Source organism: Penicillium griseofulvum (assembly GCF_001561935.1).
Source record: "Penicillium griseofulvum strain PG3 chromosome Unknown contig_14, whole genome shotgun sequence".
NCBI lineage: Eukaryota > Fungi > Ascomycota > Eurotiomycetes > Eurotiales > Aspergillaceae > Penicillium > Penicillium griseofulvum.
This window is the reverse complement of record NW_024467437.1, coordinates 238,068-251,664: the sequence shown is the minus strand read 5'-3', so window position 1 is coordinate 251,664 and position 13,597 is coordinate 238,068. Positions and strand designations below refer to the sequence as shown.

General features: G+C 47.6%; 4 protein-coding genes across 4 annotated transcripts; 1 reads left to right on the top strand and 3 right to left on the bottom strand.

The window, feature by feature from the left end:
• Positions 1–213: 213 nt before the first annotated feature.
• PGRI_093810 (sugar porter family MFS transporter) lies at positions 214–2,134 on the top strand (the record flags this gene model as incomplete). The annotated part of the gene is made up of 4 exons (XM_040797094.1): positions 214–519; positions 579–835; positions 897–1,320; positions 1,379–2,134. The coding sequence occupies 4 exons, from the start codon at positions 214–216 to the stop codon at positions 2,132–2,134; spliced, it is 1,743 nt and encodes a 580-aa protein (XP_040649905.1).
• Positions 2,135–2,809: 675 nt separating this feature from the next.
• Positions 2,810–3,547, bottom strand: PGRI_093800 (uncharacterized protein; the record flags this gene model as incomplete). The annotated part of the gene is made up of 1 exon (XM_040797093.1): positions 2,810–3,547. One exon carries the CDS (start codon positions 3,545–3,547, stop codon positions 2,810–2,812), a length of 738 nt encoding a protein of 245 aa, XP_040649904.1.
• A 1,056-nt stretch (positions 3,548–4,603) lies between these two features.
• PGRI_093790 (putative YT521-B-like splicing factor) lies at positions 4,604–6,526 on the bottom strand (the record flags this gene model as incomplete). The annotated part of the gene is made up of 4 exons (XM_040797092.1): positions 4,604–5,101; positions 5,150–5,754; positions 5,836–6,414; positions 6,469–6,526. The coding sequence occupies 4 exons, from the start codon at positions 6,524–6,526 to the stop codon at positions 4,604–4,606; spliced, it is 1,740 nt and encodes a 579-aa protein (XP_040649903.1).
• Positions 6,527–9,811: 3,285 nt separating this feature from the next.
• On the bottom strand, positions 9,812–13,418 carry PGRI_093780 (putative ARF GTPase activator (Csx2); the record flags this gene model as incomplete). The annotated part of the gene is made up of 4 exons (XM_040797091.1): positions 9,812–11,198; positions 11,247–13,102; positions 13,164–13,294; positions 13,355–13,418. 4 exons carry the CDS (start codon positions 13,416–13,418, stop codon positions 9,812–9,814), a joined length of 3,438 nt encoding a protein of 1,145 aa, XP_040649902.1.
• Between the last annotated feature and the right edge of the window lie 179 nt (positions 13,419–13,597).

Here is a 13,597-nt window from a genome sequence, read left to right as displayed (position 1 = left end):
ATACTTCAATTGAAACATAGTGGCGCATCCAATGCATGACGATACATCGTCCGAGAACTGTTCCGGAAGTGGCAATATGACGATGTAAAGACACTAGGCCAGCTCTTTATAATGTACAAGACAGCCTTGGGCATGAGTTATGATTTCCAGACCTCCTAACGCCAAACCCCAACCAATCCAGACCTGGATTAACACCGATCTTCCATCTCCAGGATGAAAATCCCATTCCTCAACAAGTCCAAGACACCGCCATTGACAGACTTGTCGGGGGAGTCAGCGGTAGATCGCGAGACTGAGAAGAGAGGCATCACTCTGGATGAGTCGCATGTGCCATGGGTAACATGGAGGTCTCTGTTGCTAGGCGCATTTGTGTCGATTGGTGGTATTATCTTTGGATATGATACTGGCCAGATCTCGGGCTTTTTGGAGATGAGAAACTTCAAGCAGCGGTTTGCGCAGCTGAAGCCCGATGGGACATATCACTTCAACAATGTCCGGTCTGGATTGATTGTTTCCATGGTGAGTGGGACATGCATGTTTTCTTGAAAAGTTGTGAATGAAAATCCAACTCTTTTCAGCTCTCCATCGGTACATTGATAGGAGCTCTCCTCGCCGGACCATTGACCGACCGAATTGGCCGAAAGTGGTCCATCTTCTTCTGGTGTATCATCCTCGATGTCGGACTGATAATCCAGATCTCCTCACCAGCAGGAAAATGGTACCAGTTCATGATGGGTCGATTCGTAACCGGATTCGGTGTCGGTGCATGCTCACTACTTGTGCCTATGTACCAGGGTGAGATCGCACCACGACACATCCGAGGAGCGATGGTGTGGTAAGTAATAACCAAACACTCGACATTGTAATACACACCAATAACCCTAACCCAACCTTAGCTCCTACCAATTATTCGTAACATTGGGTATCTTCGTGGCATACTGCATCAACTTCGGCACAGAGCACATGGACAGCACTGCATCGTGGCGAATCACACTCGGCATCACCTTCTTGTGGTCTCTCGTCCTCGGAATCGGGATCCTCCTTTTCCCGGAGAGTCCTCGCTTCGACTACCGAAATGGCCGCGTGGACCGCGCACGAGGCACCATGGCAAAGCTATACGGTGTACCTGAAAACCACCGGGTGATCGTGCATGAGATTGCCGAGATCCAGGAACAGCTGGATGCCGAGCAGGGGGCGCGAGGCGGGCTGCGCGGTTGGGTTGAAATGTTCAAGGCGCCACGCATGACGTATCGTATCATTCTTGGCGTTGTGCTTCAAGCTCTGCAGCAGTTGACGGGTGCCAACTACTTCTTCTACTACGTGAGTACTTTTCGACGGTATAATGTAATATACGTCGAGCTGGACTAATATGATATAGGGAACGGTGATCTTCAACGGGGCGGGAATCAGTAACACGTACGTAACGCAGATGATCCTTGGAGGTGTCAATTTCGGTACCACATTCGGCGGACTATACGTGATTGAGCATTTTGGACGACGCAAGTCTCTGATCGCCGGTGGGATCTGGATGTTCATCTGCTTTATGGTATTTGCGTCTGTGGGCCACTTCTCGCTTGACGTGGATACGCCACGTAACACGCCTGGAGCGGGCAAAGCGATGGTTGTATTTGCGTGTCTGTTCATCACTGGGTTTGCCATGACGTGGGGCCCCATGGTGTGGGCGATTGTGGCCGAGCTGTACCCATCACGATACCGGGCACGTGCTATGGCAATGGCGACTGCGTCGAACTGGCTGTGGAATTTCCTGATTGGATTCTTCACGCCGTTTATCACCGGTGATATTGACTTTGCGTATGGGTATGTGTTTGCCGGGTGCTTGTTCTTTGCGGTGATTATTGTTTACTTCTTTGTCATCGAGGGTAAGGATAAGACCCTTGAAGAGATGGACATGATGTATATCATGCGTGTACCACCGTGGAAGAGTAGCAAGTGGGAGCCGCCGGAGCCGGAGAATAGGCTCACGACCGACCAGCTTCTGGATCGGAAGGTTGCGAAGAAGTATAACAAGGAAGAGGAGAGTTCGGCCAGCAGAAAGGCGGCGGAGGTGCCTGGACATTCACATGCTGAGACTGCGGATGATGCTGGGACTGGACCTTCTTCGCATTTCTCTTGAGAGGGGGTGACACGAAGGGATGAAGTGGTGTGATGTATATGGTCCGAAGGGGGGCAAGTTTGTGCGATGTTGGGAAGTAATGAACATACGGGGGAAGTTCAGTGTATATATATGTATATATACTGAAAGGAACAGGAGAGATATAGAGTATTCCAAAATACAATTCATATTCCAATAACCAGTGACCAGTGGGTGTCAATTTGGTAGTCATAAGAGTAAAATCATCACCAGGATGGGTAAGGAAAAAGGCCCAGAAAGATAAAAAAACGCCGATCCCAGGGCTGAAAGAAAAAAGGAAAAAAAAAAAAAAAAAAAAAAAAAAAAATTCAAGAACCCAACCAGAAAAAAATAAAAAAAAGGGAAAGAAAAAAGGCCAAAAAAAAAAAAAAAACCCCAATCCCAGGGGTGAAAAAAAAAAGAAAAAAAAAAAAAAAAAAAAAAAAAAGAAGTTGATGATCCAACCATGAATCATTTTCATACATTTTCCACCTATTTTCAGAAGGAGGAAAAAGTTGGGAAACACACATCGAGCGGATGGAAACCCAGAATTGATATAAGCCTGTTGAGACTTTTGATGCAGAAAGAGTAATAAAAGTAAAGAAAAAAGAAGCCAAATGGAGCCCCAGTAGCACTGATCAGGATATACTTCCCTGGGAAAGTGACGAGAATTGATCTCTAGTCCATGAAGTCACCCCGCAAGATCTTCTCCTGGAAGAAGTCTGGCTTATTCTGCTTGGGCTGACGGGGCATTTCCCGGCTAGGCTGCTCCATAGATGCGATGGAAGCGGCACGCTGGTGGTAACCGGAACGTTGGGCTGCCTGCGGGGAGACAGGGCCGCCGATGGAAGGGGCACGCTCGGCACGAGAGCGGAGGGCCTCTGACCAGTTAAAGCCTTCGCCTAAGGGTCGGCGTGATGCGTTAGATCTCTCATCCAGAGGAGACGTTGAAGTACTTGCGGAAGATCGGGTAGCAGCGAGGGCTGAGCCAGCCGGAGGGGAACGGCGCGGGCCTACAGCAGACGGAGGGGGGTAGTTTCTACCATTGCCTATGCTTCCTACACGAGCATCACGCAGGGCCTGTGCACCAAAGGAGACACGTCTCCCAAACTGCGAGCTAGGCGAGGTTTCTGTTCCTTGCTCGTCCTCGAGGGCATCTTCGGTTGGGACATTGGAGCCCATTGAGCTAGATAGGCTACCTCGACGGAAGTTGCGGTTGCCACCGAAGGCGGATGTTTGAGTGGGGGAACCAGAAAGTCCTAGCGTGGTGATTGACAGCCGACGCTGATTGGACTGTTGGGTAGGCTGGGTGTTGGATGGGTTGCTCTGCTTGGAGAAGATGTCGGCGATGGAACCACGACGTGGACGATTCTCCGCATTTGGGACCGAGATGGGGGAGGTACGATCGTTAGACATTGTCAGATAAAGGAGGGTCTGAACTGAGAGAGCAAGAAGACTCGGACGGACTAGCCGCCCTTCTCATAGAATAGAAGATTGGAGAATATAGAGAGATCCAAGGAGAGAGTGGTATGATCTCAACTTGGAAAGTGGGGAGGTGGAAGGGTGGAGGGTGGAAGGTGGAAGGGAGTAATGGCGGGAATAAGGAATTGAAAATATTGAAATGGTTCAGATAAAAACAGAAGTGTTTAGAGAGAGGAAGCTAGAAGTTAGAGAAGAGAAGGAAAGAAAAGTGGGAAATAGTGAGGTTTCGGTAGAAGAAAGCTAAGCATCACATTATCTGGGGAAAGTGGCGCTAAGTGGAGAGAGAGAGTCCACGTGATGTCATGTTGGATTTTGGGGATTTTTTGGTAATTTGACTTGATTGGTTTAATTTGATAGTTGACTTGTTATATCACTTATTAGAATTGATTATAATTGGTTTAATACTTTCTCCTTTAAATCATTATAATTGGTTTAAATCACTGAATAGTGAGGTGGGAATGTCCTGAATCTTGGTACCCTATATAAGCTTATATAAGGCTATATAAGGCTATATAAGGATATCCATATATGGGGGATATAACCATTGATACCAGTAATCTTACAATAACATAAATAATCCAAACCTACAGAAGTCAAATATATGTATATGATAGATGGTAATCTTACAGTAGGTGCATATGACGTGAATGTTTTCTAGTGTCTGGTTTGGTCGTTGTTTGGGATGATTGATGGTTATCCGTGAAGACTAATCCCTGCATAAAAGAGGGGAAGCATTCGTAGCCCAGAGGTAACTATATGAATATAGGGAGGCACATCGTATATTGCTCATTTCCCATAAAGTGTTTTCATATATGTGCTGGATATCGGAATTTCTGGACAGTAAACCAGAAATCCTAAGCGTTACTTGGTTCCTGAAATCCCCTTTGTCAATGCCTGCCATTATAGGACAGGAAAACAAGCTACAGATTGATAATAGAGAAGAGACGAAGCAGATCATTTCCAAGTTAGGAAATTGAGAAATCGGAAAATTCAAGGCAAGTGAAACAATTGAATCAGCTTACGGCCAATCGTTGGCTCGATTTCAGTACCATCACGAGCGATTTTGATTTCCCGATTCGCATTCCAAGGGTTACGAAGACCACGAGTGCGCTGAAAGGGCACTCGCTCTGTTGAGATCCATTGAATGCGGAACGGTTTACCAAATGTTTGGCCTTCTTCCGGATCCTCGGGCTCGATGACCTTCTCCACACTCTTCTCGCTGGCGGCGTCGTTCTCATCTTCCGACGACTCAACCTCCCAGAAGATGGTACCCCGCACCGAATCATCGATGATTCGGCCTTGAGGTGCGGTCGAAGTTGCCGCTGTCAGGGTCACGTCGAGCTCGTCGGGCCCAGGCGGGGGTTCGGGCCGAGATGGCATTTCCAAGGCGAGTTCTTCGTCATCGCTGATTGGTGACATCATACGCGCGTATCCAAAATACTCGCCCGATTTGTTGGCGGAGAAGATCAAATAGACGTAGTCGGTGGTCTGAGCAAAGGTCAGCCTCGGCCATTGAGCATCTAGGTCCATACTTACCTCAAAAGCCTGATTCATCGCCGCCTCATTGTGCGACTGTGTAGCCCAAATGCCGCTTTGCTTGCTCAGCTCGAGATCCTCCACCGTCAAGCTTTTGACAATAAAGTACCGATCTACTAGTCGGGCCGGGGGTGGGTAGTTCCCCGTAGCGGGCGCTGGCGAGCTGAGCTCTGGGGCAATTGAATGTTCCTCGTCCGTAGCTGTAGTAGTAGCGGTGCCCGTAGCAATATCCTCCAGTCGTGACTGAGGAGCATTCGCCACGGGACCTGCACCTACAGATCCGGACCCTGGAGCAGTGAAGCCCGTTCGCAGTCGACAGACAACACGCACACCCTGGAATCGGGAGTCATGAAATCTCGCCAACGCTGCAACACAAGCGGTAGCCGACTTGTAATTCACAAACGCACAGTTACTTTTGGATATGAGGAAAACACTTTCAATGTCGTTTGTTGCCTCTTGTGAAAAGTGATCTTTGAGATCCACGACATTGGTTCCTGGGGGAAGATTTCCGACCCAGAGCGCGTGACCGGATTGCTTTGGCTTTCGGGGTGGTCCTCGTGGGGTACTCGGGGCGGTCGGGGCTGATTGCGAAGGGGAACTATTGTCTTCAGATGCATTGCAGGTTAATAATGGTTCCAAAATGAAAGGTCAGAAAGAAAAAGAAAGAAAGAAAGAAAATAACTCACCAGAGGGGAGAGGTTGCGGTTGCACTAATTTCATAGGATTCGATCCATCCACGATGGTCTTTGAGACGTCGTAGTCTAATTCCGACATCCGTTTATCCTCTTTGCGCAAAGATCCCGGTTTAGATGGTGAATTCGTGTTAGTGCGGACTGGAGACCCAGCCTGGGGCATTTGACTAGCAGACACTCCATGTCCATAAGGGGAACTGTATGGCGAGTGAGGGTAATAGCCTGAGCCATATGAAGATACTTGCCCGGGACTGAGGTTATGCATTTGTGTTCCAGGTGGCTGGTAATGGGTTCCATGTTGAGGGATCGCATAGGGCGGATAAGCTGGGTAAGGCATTCCGTAGACCATGCCGGGGTTGTGTCCATACGGAGGCATTGGCATAGGATACATCATGCCTTGCCCGGCTGCCGGATACTGATGCATTGACTGGTGGTCATATGGGGAGCCTTGCAAATGATGGCTTGGGAGGGGGTATCCCATCCCCATATTTAAGGGAGAAGAGGTGGTTCCATATCGAGTTTCTGCGAAGCTGGAATGGTGTCTGACATTGGGTCGCGCTGAAGCAGGAGAGGCTGGGAAGAGATTTAGTCAATATACGCTTTGAACAGATGAAAGAAAGAACCAACCCTGTTCTGATACCGGGGCTGTCCCGTCGGGTGTCTTGTCTGAAGGAACATTGCCCATGGGGGCGACAAAACTTCCAATTGCAACCTTGTAACTACTTTACAGATTTTAGTGTAGGCAATGGACACATCTTACACTTGAGGACTTCCTTACCTGTATATAAGTCAACCCGCTCTCCACAGATGTGCATAGAAGAGAAGGAGAAGAAGTGCAAAGATCAGATGCTATGCAAGTTAGTGAGGAAAAATAGAAAGTGTGGAAAAAAAAGAAAAAGGAAATTGAAAGGGGAGAAAAGAAAAAAATCAGCGACACACTAACCCCCCTCCTTTTAGACCATAAGCGCAAGACAAAATTCAAGGTGGGACGAAGGGAAATATAGAGAGAAGGGAAGCTCTTTTAAGGGTATAATCTAGAGAGGGGAGAGTCCTACCAGAGAGAAATATGAAACTACAAAAAAAAAAAAAAAATAGAAAAGGTTTAACATACCTATTTTCTGTCAAAGGGTGTGTTCTAAAATGATGTGAATGGCCATTTGAAAAGTGTCAAGGGTAGAGAGTTGAGAGGTAGAAATAGAGCTCTGGGGATAGAAACAGATAGGGAGGAAAGAGTCCAAAGAGAAGGAAAGTAATTGAAAAAGGTCCAGAATTGAAGCCAACTTCTCTTGGCAGAAAGCTGTGGCTGATGTCAAGGAAGTATATATATATATATATATATATATATATATATATAAATATAAAGATAAAGATATATAAGGAAAAAAAAGCGGGATAAGTGGACCGTACAGTTTATTATACTAAGAATAAGAATAAGCAAATCAAATAATAATAAGTCTATATATCAAATAAGAGACTCGGGATGATTCTCGGAATCGAATAAAATCATCTATGTGTCATTTATGCAGACGTGCTTACTCTTTGAACAGATGCAGAGCATTCTTTTTTTTTTTTTTTTGTGATGAGAAGGCAGAATTGTGATTGGGGTTATGGACTGAGAAATTGGAGCCCAAAGAGCCTCTCGGAGCCTAGACCGAATGACTTGAATGCATAGAGTTGCCACTATCAGGGGAGGAAGCCCAAGTAGGTAGAAAAGAGCCGAAACAAAAAAGAACATACCCAATGAGAAAAGGGTATAGAAACGAACTGTACGGACAAACGGTACAGTACAAGCACAACGATACAGTACAGGCGCAAAGCCGTTTGATCAAACTTGGTCAAAATGAGGTTTTGGATCCGACGGGGCGTTTCATAAATGGGACTTCTGGATATCTCAGACTCATGTTTCCTAGATCTTTCAAACTTTTCAGACTTTTCAGTTGGAACATTGAAGTACAATGTAGATTGTACGAGTTTAAGCAAATGTGCTATAGTGCAGTCTGATAATGGGGAAAAGTCACCATATGGTGTTTAGTATTCTCTGTTTCAGAGTATAAAAGTAGGTAGTGGAGACTGAAAACACCAAGCTGTACGTCAGGGAGCCTTTTCCCTTGAAATTGAACCAATTGAAGGAAAAAGACAGAAATTGAAACCAAAAAAAAGACCAAAAGAAAAAAAGAAAAAAAAAACAAAAAAACAAAGTGAAGTCGGGTCCACCCGATTTGTCTATCGGCATCTCATGCCAGCCAATCAGTGATGTTAAATCTACACTACGGAGTACATAAGCACCTATATAAAGAGAAAGAGAAACGAACCCTAGACACTTTTTTTTTATATCCACTAGGATTTTTACACCAATCAAAGAATATTAGAGTAACTCTGCATCTCGCCATTCAATTTTTGGATCTTGAAAAGTACCTTCCGAGATTGTCACCTTTCTATGAGAATCAGGGAAATCATGGTAGTTCAGCACATTGTATATACATTGATATCGGACTATTTCTCCGAGTCCTCTCTAATATAAGAGCACGTATACATCAGATTGCTGTGACCATGACTCATTCCCCCACTCTCACTATACTGAAGCTCCATTTCAAGAAGTACTTAAGTACATTGACGACAGTGGAGGGGCCACTGACGCACGCTTTGTAAGTGAACCCATCCAAAAGGGTCCAAACCCGCATTCTAGCGCTTTCTACTGTTTTTGGGTCAGGGAATCGGGACGATCAGTCTAACGTGAGTGGTCAGTTTCTCGAACTGTCGAGGATGTTCTTCAAGACGCCACATTGACACCTTAGGCATTATGACATCATATTCCCCACGTCTCTCCACATCTAGCCCTGTCTTGTCAAACACATCTTGGACTACTTCTCTCTTACCTTCTTTGATCCAGGCAAATTCACTGAAAATTATATGGGTCACCCTCACAATGCAATATGATGCGGATGGGGCATATTCCACTCTAAGCCCCTATCATAGCTTCGTGACTATTGACTCTCACTACATATACTACCCCAATCACTGCAGGGACATGGAGCAGGGATCAGCAGGGTATCTCCGAGTAGTGTTGCGTTGCATATAATGAACCTTCACAGCCACGTCTCCATATATATCCATATAGATCCATATAACTCCGTGTAGTCCATTCTAATTTCATCGGGTAGACTGCAGGTCTTACCATCCTCGGCCACCGCTAGACGCCACAGCCCCACGGTGTTGCAGTTTCTAGCATTATGACCGTTGAGAGTATCGTCAGCTGCTGGGGTCAGGGTGGATGCGTAGGCATATTGGTATCGCCACTGTTAGGCAACTTCGTTTCTGTACAGTATTCAGTATCCAAGAGAGTATCGGTTCATAAATATTGTTGATAGGGGAAAGTGGATAACGAGGCAAACAAAAAAAACAGGTGTACAAAATATCTCAACTAGCTCCATTCGATATAGACAATTACTCAAGAGATCAGTTCATGGCTATCACGACTGGTTACTGTAGATTCTCCCCAAAACTCGATAAGTACAAGCCGCCCAGAACATTCCAACATTGGACACCAGAGCACAACTACAGCTGATAAAAAAAAAACAAAATAATCAAAACGTAGGGCAAAGGCAACAGACCCGACCCATATTTGAATTTGTCCTAGGAAGACAATAAACCACGTGAGCAACCATCCAAAACTAGGATCGATATGCTAGTATCAAGAATTGACACGAAGTGAAAAAGAAAAGAGAGAAATCACCATTTGGACCTCATAGAACTCAGAGCCAAAGAGCAGGGGAAAAAAAAAAGAAAAAAAAATTATGGACCACCAGAAACAGAAAAGCAAAGAGTGAAAAGAAAAAAAAAAAAAAGTCATCAAGAGGGGAATTTTTCATGCGGAATCTCATTAAACACTGATATAATTACGATTATGGGCGGCGCGGCTGATGTGCTAGACGGAGGATATAGACAAGATGAAGCGCGGGGGAGAAGCCCTTTATCGATCAATTCCAAGTGAAGCCACTTTCCCAGCAAAGCGGGCGCCGGCGCTTCCTCGTTTAGAGAGCTTCTCTCTGTCTTTATCTCTGCTTTCCGCAAGGGTGGGCGTGTTTGACGAAGAGGAAGAGTCCTTGCTGCGAATAGTTGGGAGAGAGCCCAGGGTATCATTGGCAGAGGACTTCCCACCTAGCGGCGGTGGAGGTACGCTAAAGGCAGATGTGCGGGCGGTCCGCTGGCTGAGGTAGAGCTTGGCTGCGGGGGAGAGAGGGATGGAAGGGGGTTGTGGCGGGATCTCGGCGCCGTTTTGGACTAGCAGCTCGGCGATAGGGAACGGGATGGCCTTTGCGCTAGACTTGGCGGCGAGGGTGGTCGGTGGAGAGCCCGGGGACGCAGGATCGGCTGCGGCGAGGGCTAGGAAGGTTGCATGGGTGTTGCGGGAGCGATCGGTTATGTTTACGTTGCCACGTAGGGCGAGGCCATAGAGGACCCCTTGGATGTCGTTCTTTTTGATTGACGCGAGAAGTGTTTCATCGGGTGTCGCAAAACGAGAACGTGGTGAAGGCAGATGCTCAACGTAGGCTCGATCAACATATTTGGCGGTGATGAATTTCAACCGTTGCTCTCGTGTAGAGCTGGCGCTCGGCTTGAGAGTTTGATCCAGGTTCGCCTCCCAAATCATGTTGCTGACGCGATTGCCAATCTGTAGGAGAATTTCGACGATATCGTTCGAGAAAGAATGTACATCCAATGTGAGAGAGCGGATCTTAGATATATGCGTGCCCAGAGAGCGGTGAATACCACTACATTCAATGCAGAGAATGATTCCGAGGTTGATGGACACCCACTCAACCTTGGACGAGGATCCGCAATCAGCACACCAGTTATTGCCTTGGTCCGCATCCCGTACAACCTGCAGAAGTTTTGCAGGATTTTCTTCAAAGCTGTTGCTATCATGACGGACATAGCCCGGACGTGCACCGACTGTTGTTCGGCGGATGACGCCAGCGTTGTTGCCGGAGCTAGAGGAGGAATAGGAGTGGTGGCCAGACACAGACGAGCTTTTCCCGGTCAAAACGGAACCGATATCCCGACTGGTCGGCCTATCATCCCTAGATGCGGAGGAAGGCGGAGTCTCTTGGCCTTCAACGGCACTCTGTAGCGCGTTGTTGATAGACCTGATCCAATTGGACATGTCGTCCTCGGATGTGGCTTGATAAATACGTTTGAACTGGGGTGTGATCACTTCAAAACAGAACCGCCGTTCCGCGTTTCGAGCTTCACGGACGGACGCCATACGCAGATCGATGGGGTCCATGTGTAAATCTAGCTTTTGTTTCCAGTTGCTATACTCGGATAACTTTCCTTGATCCAAGACAATCCAAAATCTGACAAAAATTAGAAGGCAGATCGACCATTCACGTGCTTGTACTTACTTGTGCCATGCCTGTTTGTTGATCCCCTTGGGGTCGATGTGAGATCCCGGACGGGAGAGTGCCCAGAGGAGGCCTTCTTTCCGCTGTTGGCCACTGCTTCGATCAGATCCAAGATTGTTCTGTTCCTCGAGATCTCGGATACCCTTGAAGCGATTCTGGCTCGCGGTGCCAACCGCCGTCGGGTTTGACGTGGGTGCACTAATCCCTGTGGCTGATGCAACCGATCCTGCATTTGCTTGAGATGAAACCGATGAGGTGTTGCTAATGACTCCTCGAAGCTGGGAGCCAGTGCTATCAGCTCGGCCAAGCTCGACCTCGTTAGATGGACCGCCGTTCGCAATCCCAGGAGAGATAGTAGGTACGCTCGTCGCACTGGCCACCACGTCGGGCTCAAGATATGGGTTACTACCATTTTCCAGAGCCCGGCGTTTCTCTTCGCGTTCTGTACGCTGGAATTGGAACTCCTTGTCGGCCTGGTCCACCTCGTGGATTAGGGCATCCAGCTGAGGGGTCATTCCTTCAACATTTTTGGCAGTTAACAGGAAATTCTTGGCCTGGCAACTTGCATACTTGGTGAGATGTGAGAGAACCTCTTGCTCTTTACGACCTCCGTGGAGATCTTGCATGAAAGAGGAGTAATCAAATCGCCTCAGTTCGAAATTCCGGCGCTTGACTTGGTACTTTGAATCACTCTCGGCACGCTTCTTCTCTTTCAGCGAATCCTGCCGCTGGCCCAGATACCGACTGACATATGCGTAATAGTCGCGGCTTTCTTCATCCCACTCCTTCTTTTTAGCTTCTGCTTGTTTAATATCGTTGTTATATAGCTTGACCAGAGGATCAATCACAAGCTTCTGAAGTTGCATCGTGTTGAGTTGCTCGTAATTCAAAATCTGCCGAGCGATCTTCTCGAAGTAATGATCCAACGCTGGCTGAATGGCATTTGCATTTGACGTGGATGCATCATTCAATGATCCTATGAACGCCTCCATGGCCTCATTGCAACTGGCTTGCGCTAGCTGCGCGCTCTCGGCTTTCTTGAGCACTTTCTTTATTTTGATTCGCATATTGCTTGTCTTCGACTCTAGCGCTTTCATAGTCGCCCGGAACAAGGGTCCGTCCTCCACTCCGCTCATCTCATCGCCTGCCCGCGAATGCGGGAGGTCCACCTTGGCTGGTGGTGCGGGAGGGGGCACGGACGGCGGAGGAGGAGGGGGAGGGAGAGACATCTCCGCTGGATCAGGCGGAATAGTGGATGGATTCGGATGAGTGGATTCGGCATCACTATAGTAGGATAGGACAGACTGAGTTGATGAGATACGAGAACGCGGAAAAGTGGGTAGCTCTAGGTTTGGTGATGATATCTGAGGACTCGGCAGGGGACGATTAGAGTTGTGCACCCAGAAAGAAAAATGAGCGAGGGTGTTGAGGCGGTTTGTTCTTTGGTCGTAATCCAAGAAGCTGCAGCTGTTGCGCCAGCCGCCACCTTTGTCCTCTGTTGCCTTCGGAGGCTTCCATCTCCATGACCATTCGAATGACACTGACGGACTGCCCCCAGTAGAGTAATCTCCGATCAGCTGAACGTTAGAATTATTCTGAAGGTTAGGGTTCGCATGGAACTCTCTTGTAATCAGATTATCCAGTTCCTTCGAGTTGGATGCGTGAGCGAACGTGAGGCCTGTGAGACTGGTATCTGCCACCTCGGGCATAGTCGTGGAGACACCATTGACGGAGTTTGGAGCATTTCCGGTCTGTGTCTGACGGATTATAAACGTGAATTTGAAGATCAGCTCCTCGTCGTTCGATAGCCGTAGCATGAACGTCGGGGTCAGAGCGGCGGAGGGGGTGTCGGGGTCCTGTATTTTGAGCTTTGTTAGCTAGACAACATACATCCAGACTTTGTTAGACACTGCGTACCTGAATATATTCGATCGGAGTATCGTCGCCGACATCGCGCTTAGCTATGAATCTGGCCGCAGGGAACGCGTTGGGGGTTAGAGTCAAAAGACGACGTCGTGGGTTGCTTATCGTGACCGATGCGATCGAGACTAGCCGGAAATTTCATCAATATATTGAGGAACTACAAAAATCGATCCGATTTAACTTACAGCGAGTCTGATCCTTGAAAAACAAGTTCCCCGCATCGTCAAGGCGGCTGGCAACATTCCCCATGATGGCAAATGGATCTCACGACGCGAGAAAGAGACCGAAGTAGCGGACCAATCGTTGGCCATCGACGGTCTGCGAACTTGCAGTCGGATGGCCTATGGAAGGGTGTAAAGAAACCGAGTGATCATTCAGTGAAGGTGTGTAAGGAGAGGGATGAGAGAGCTCAGAGAGATCTGAAGGAG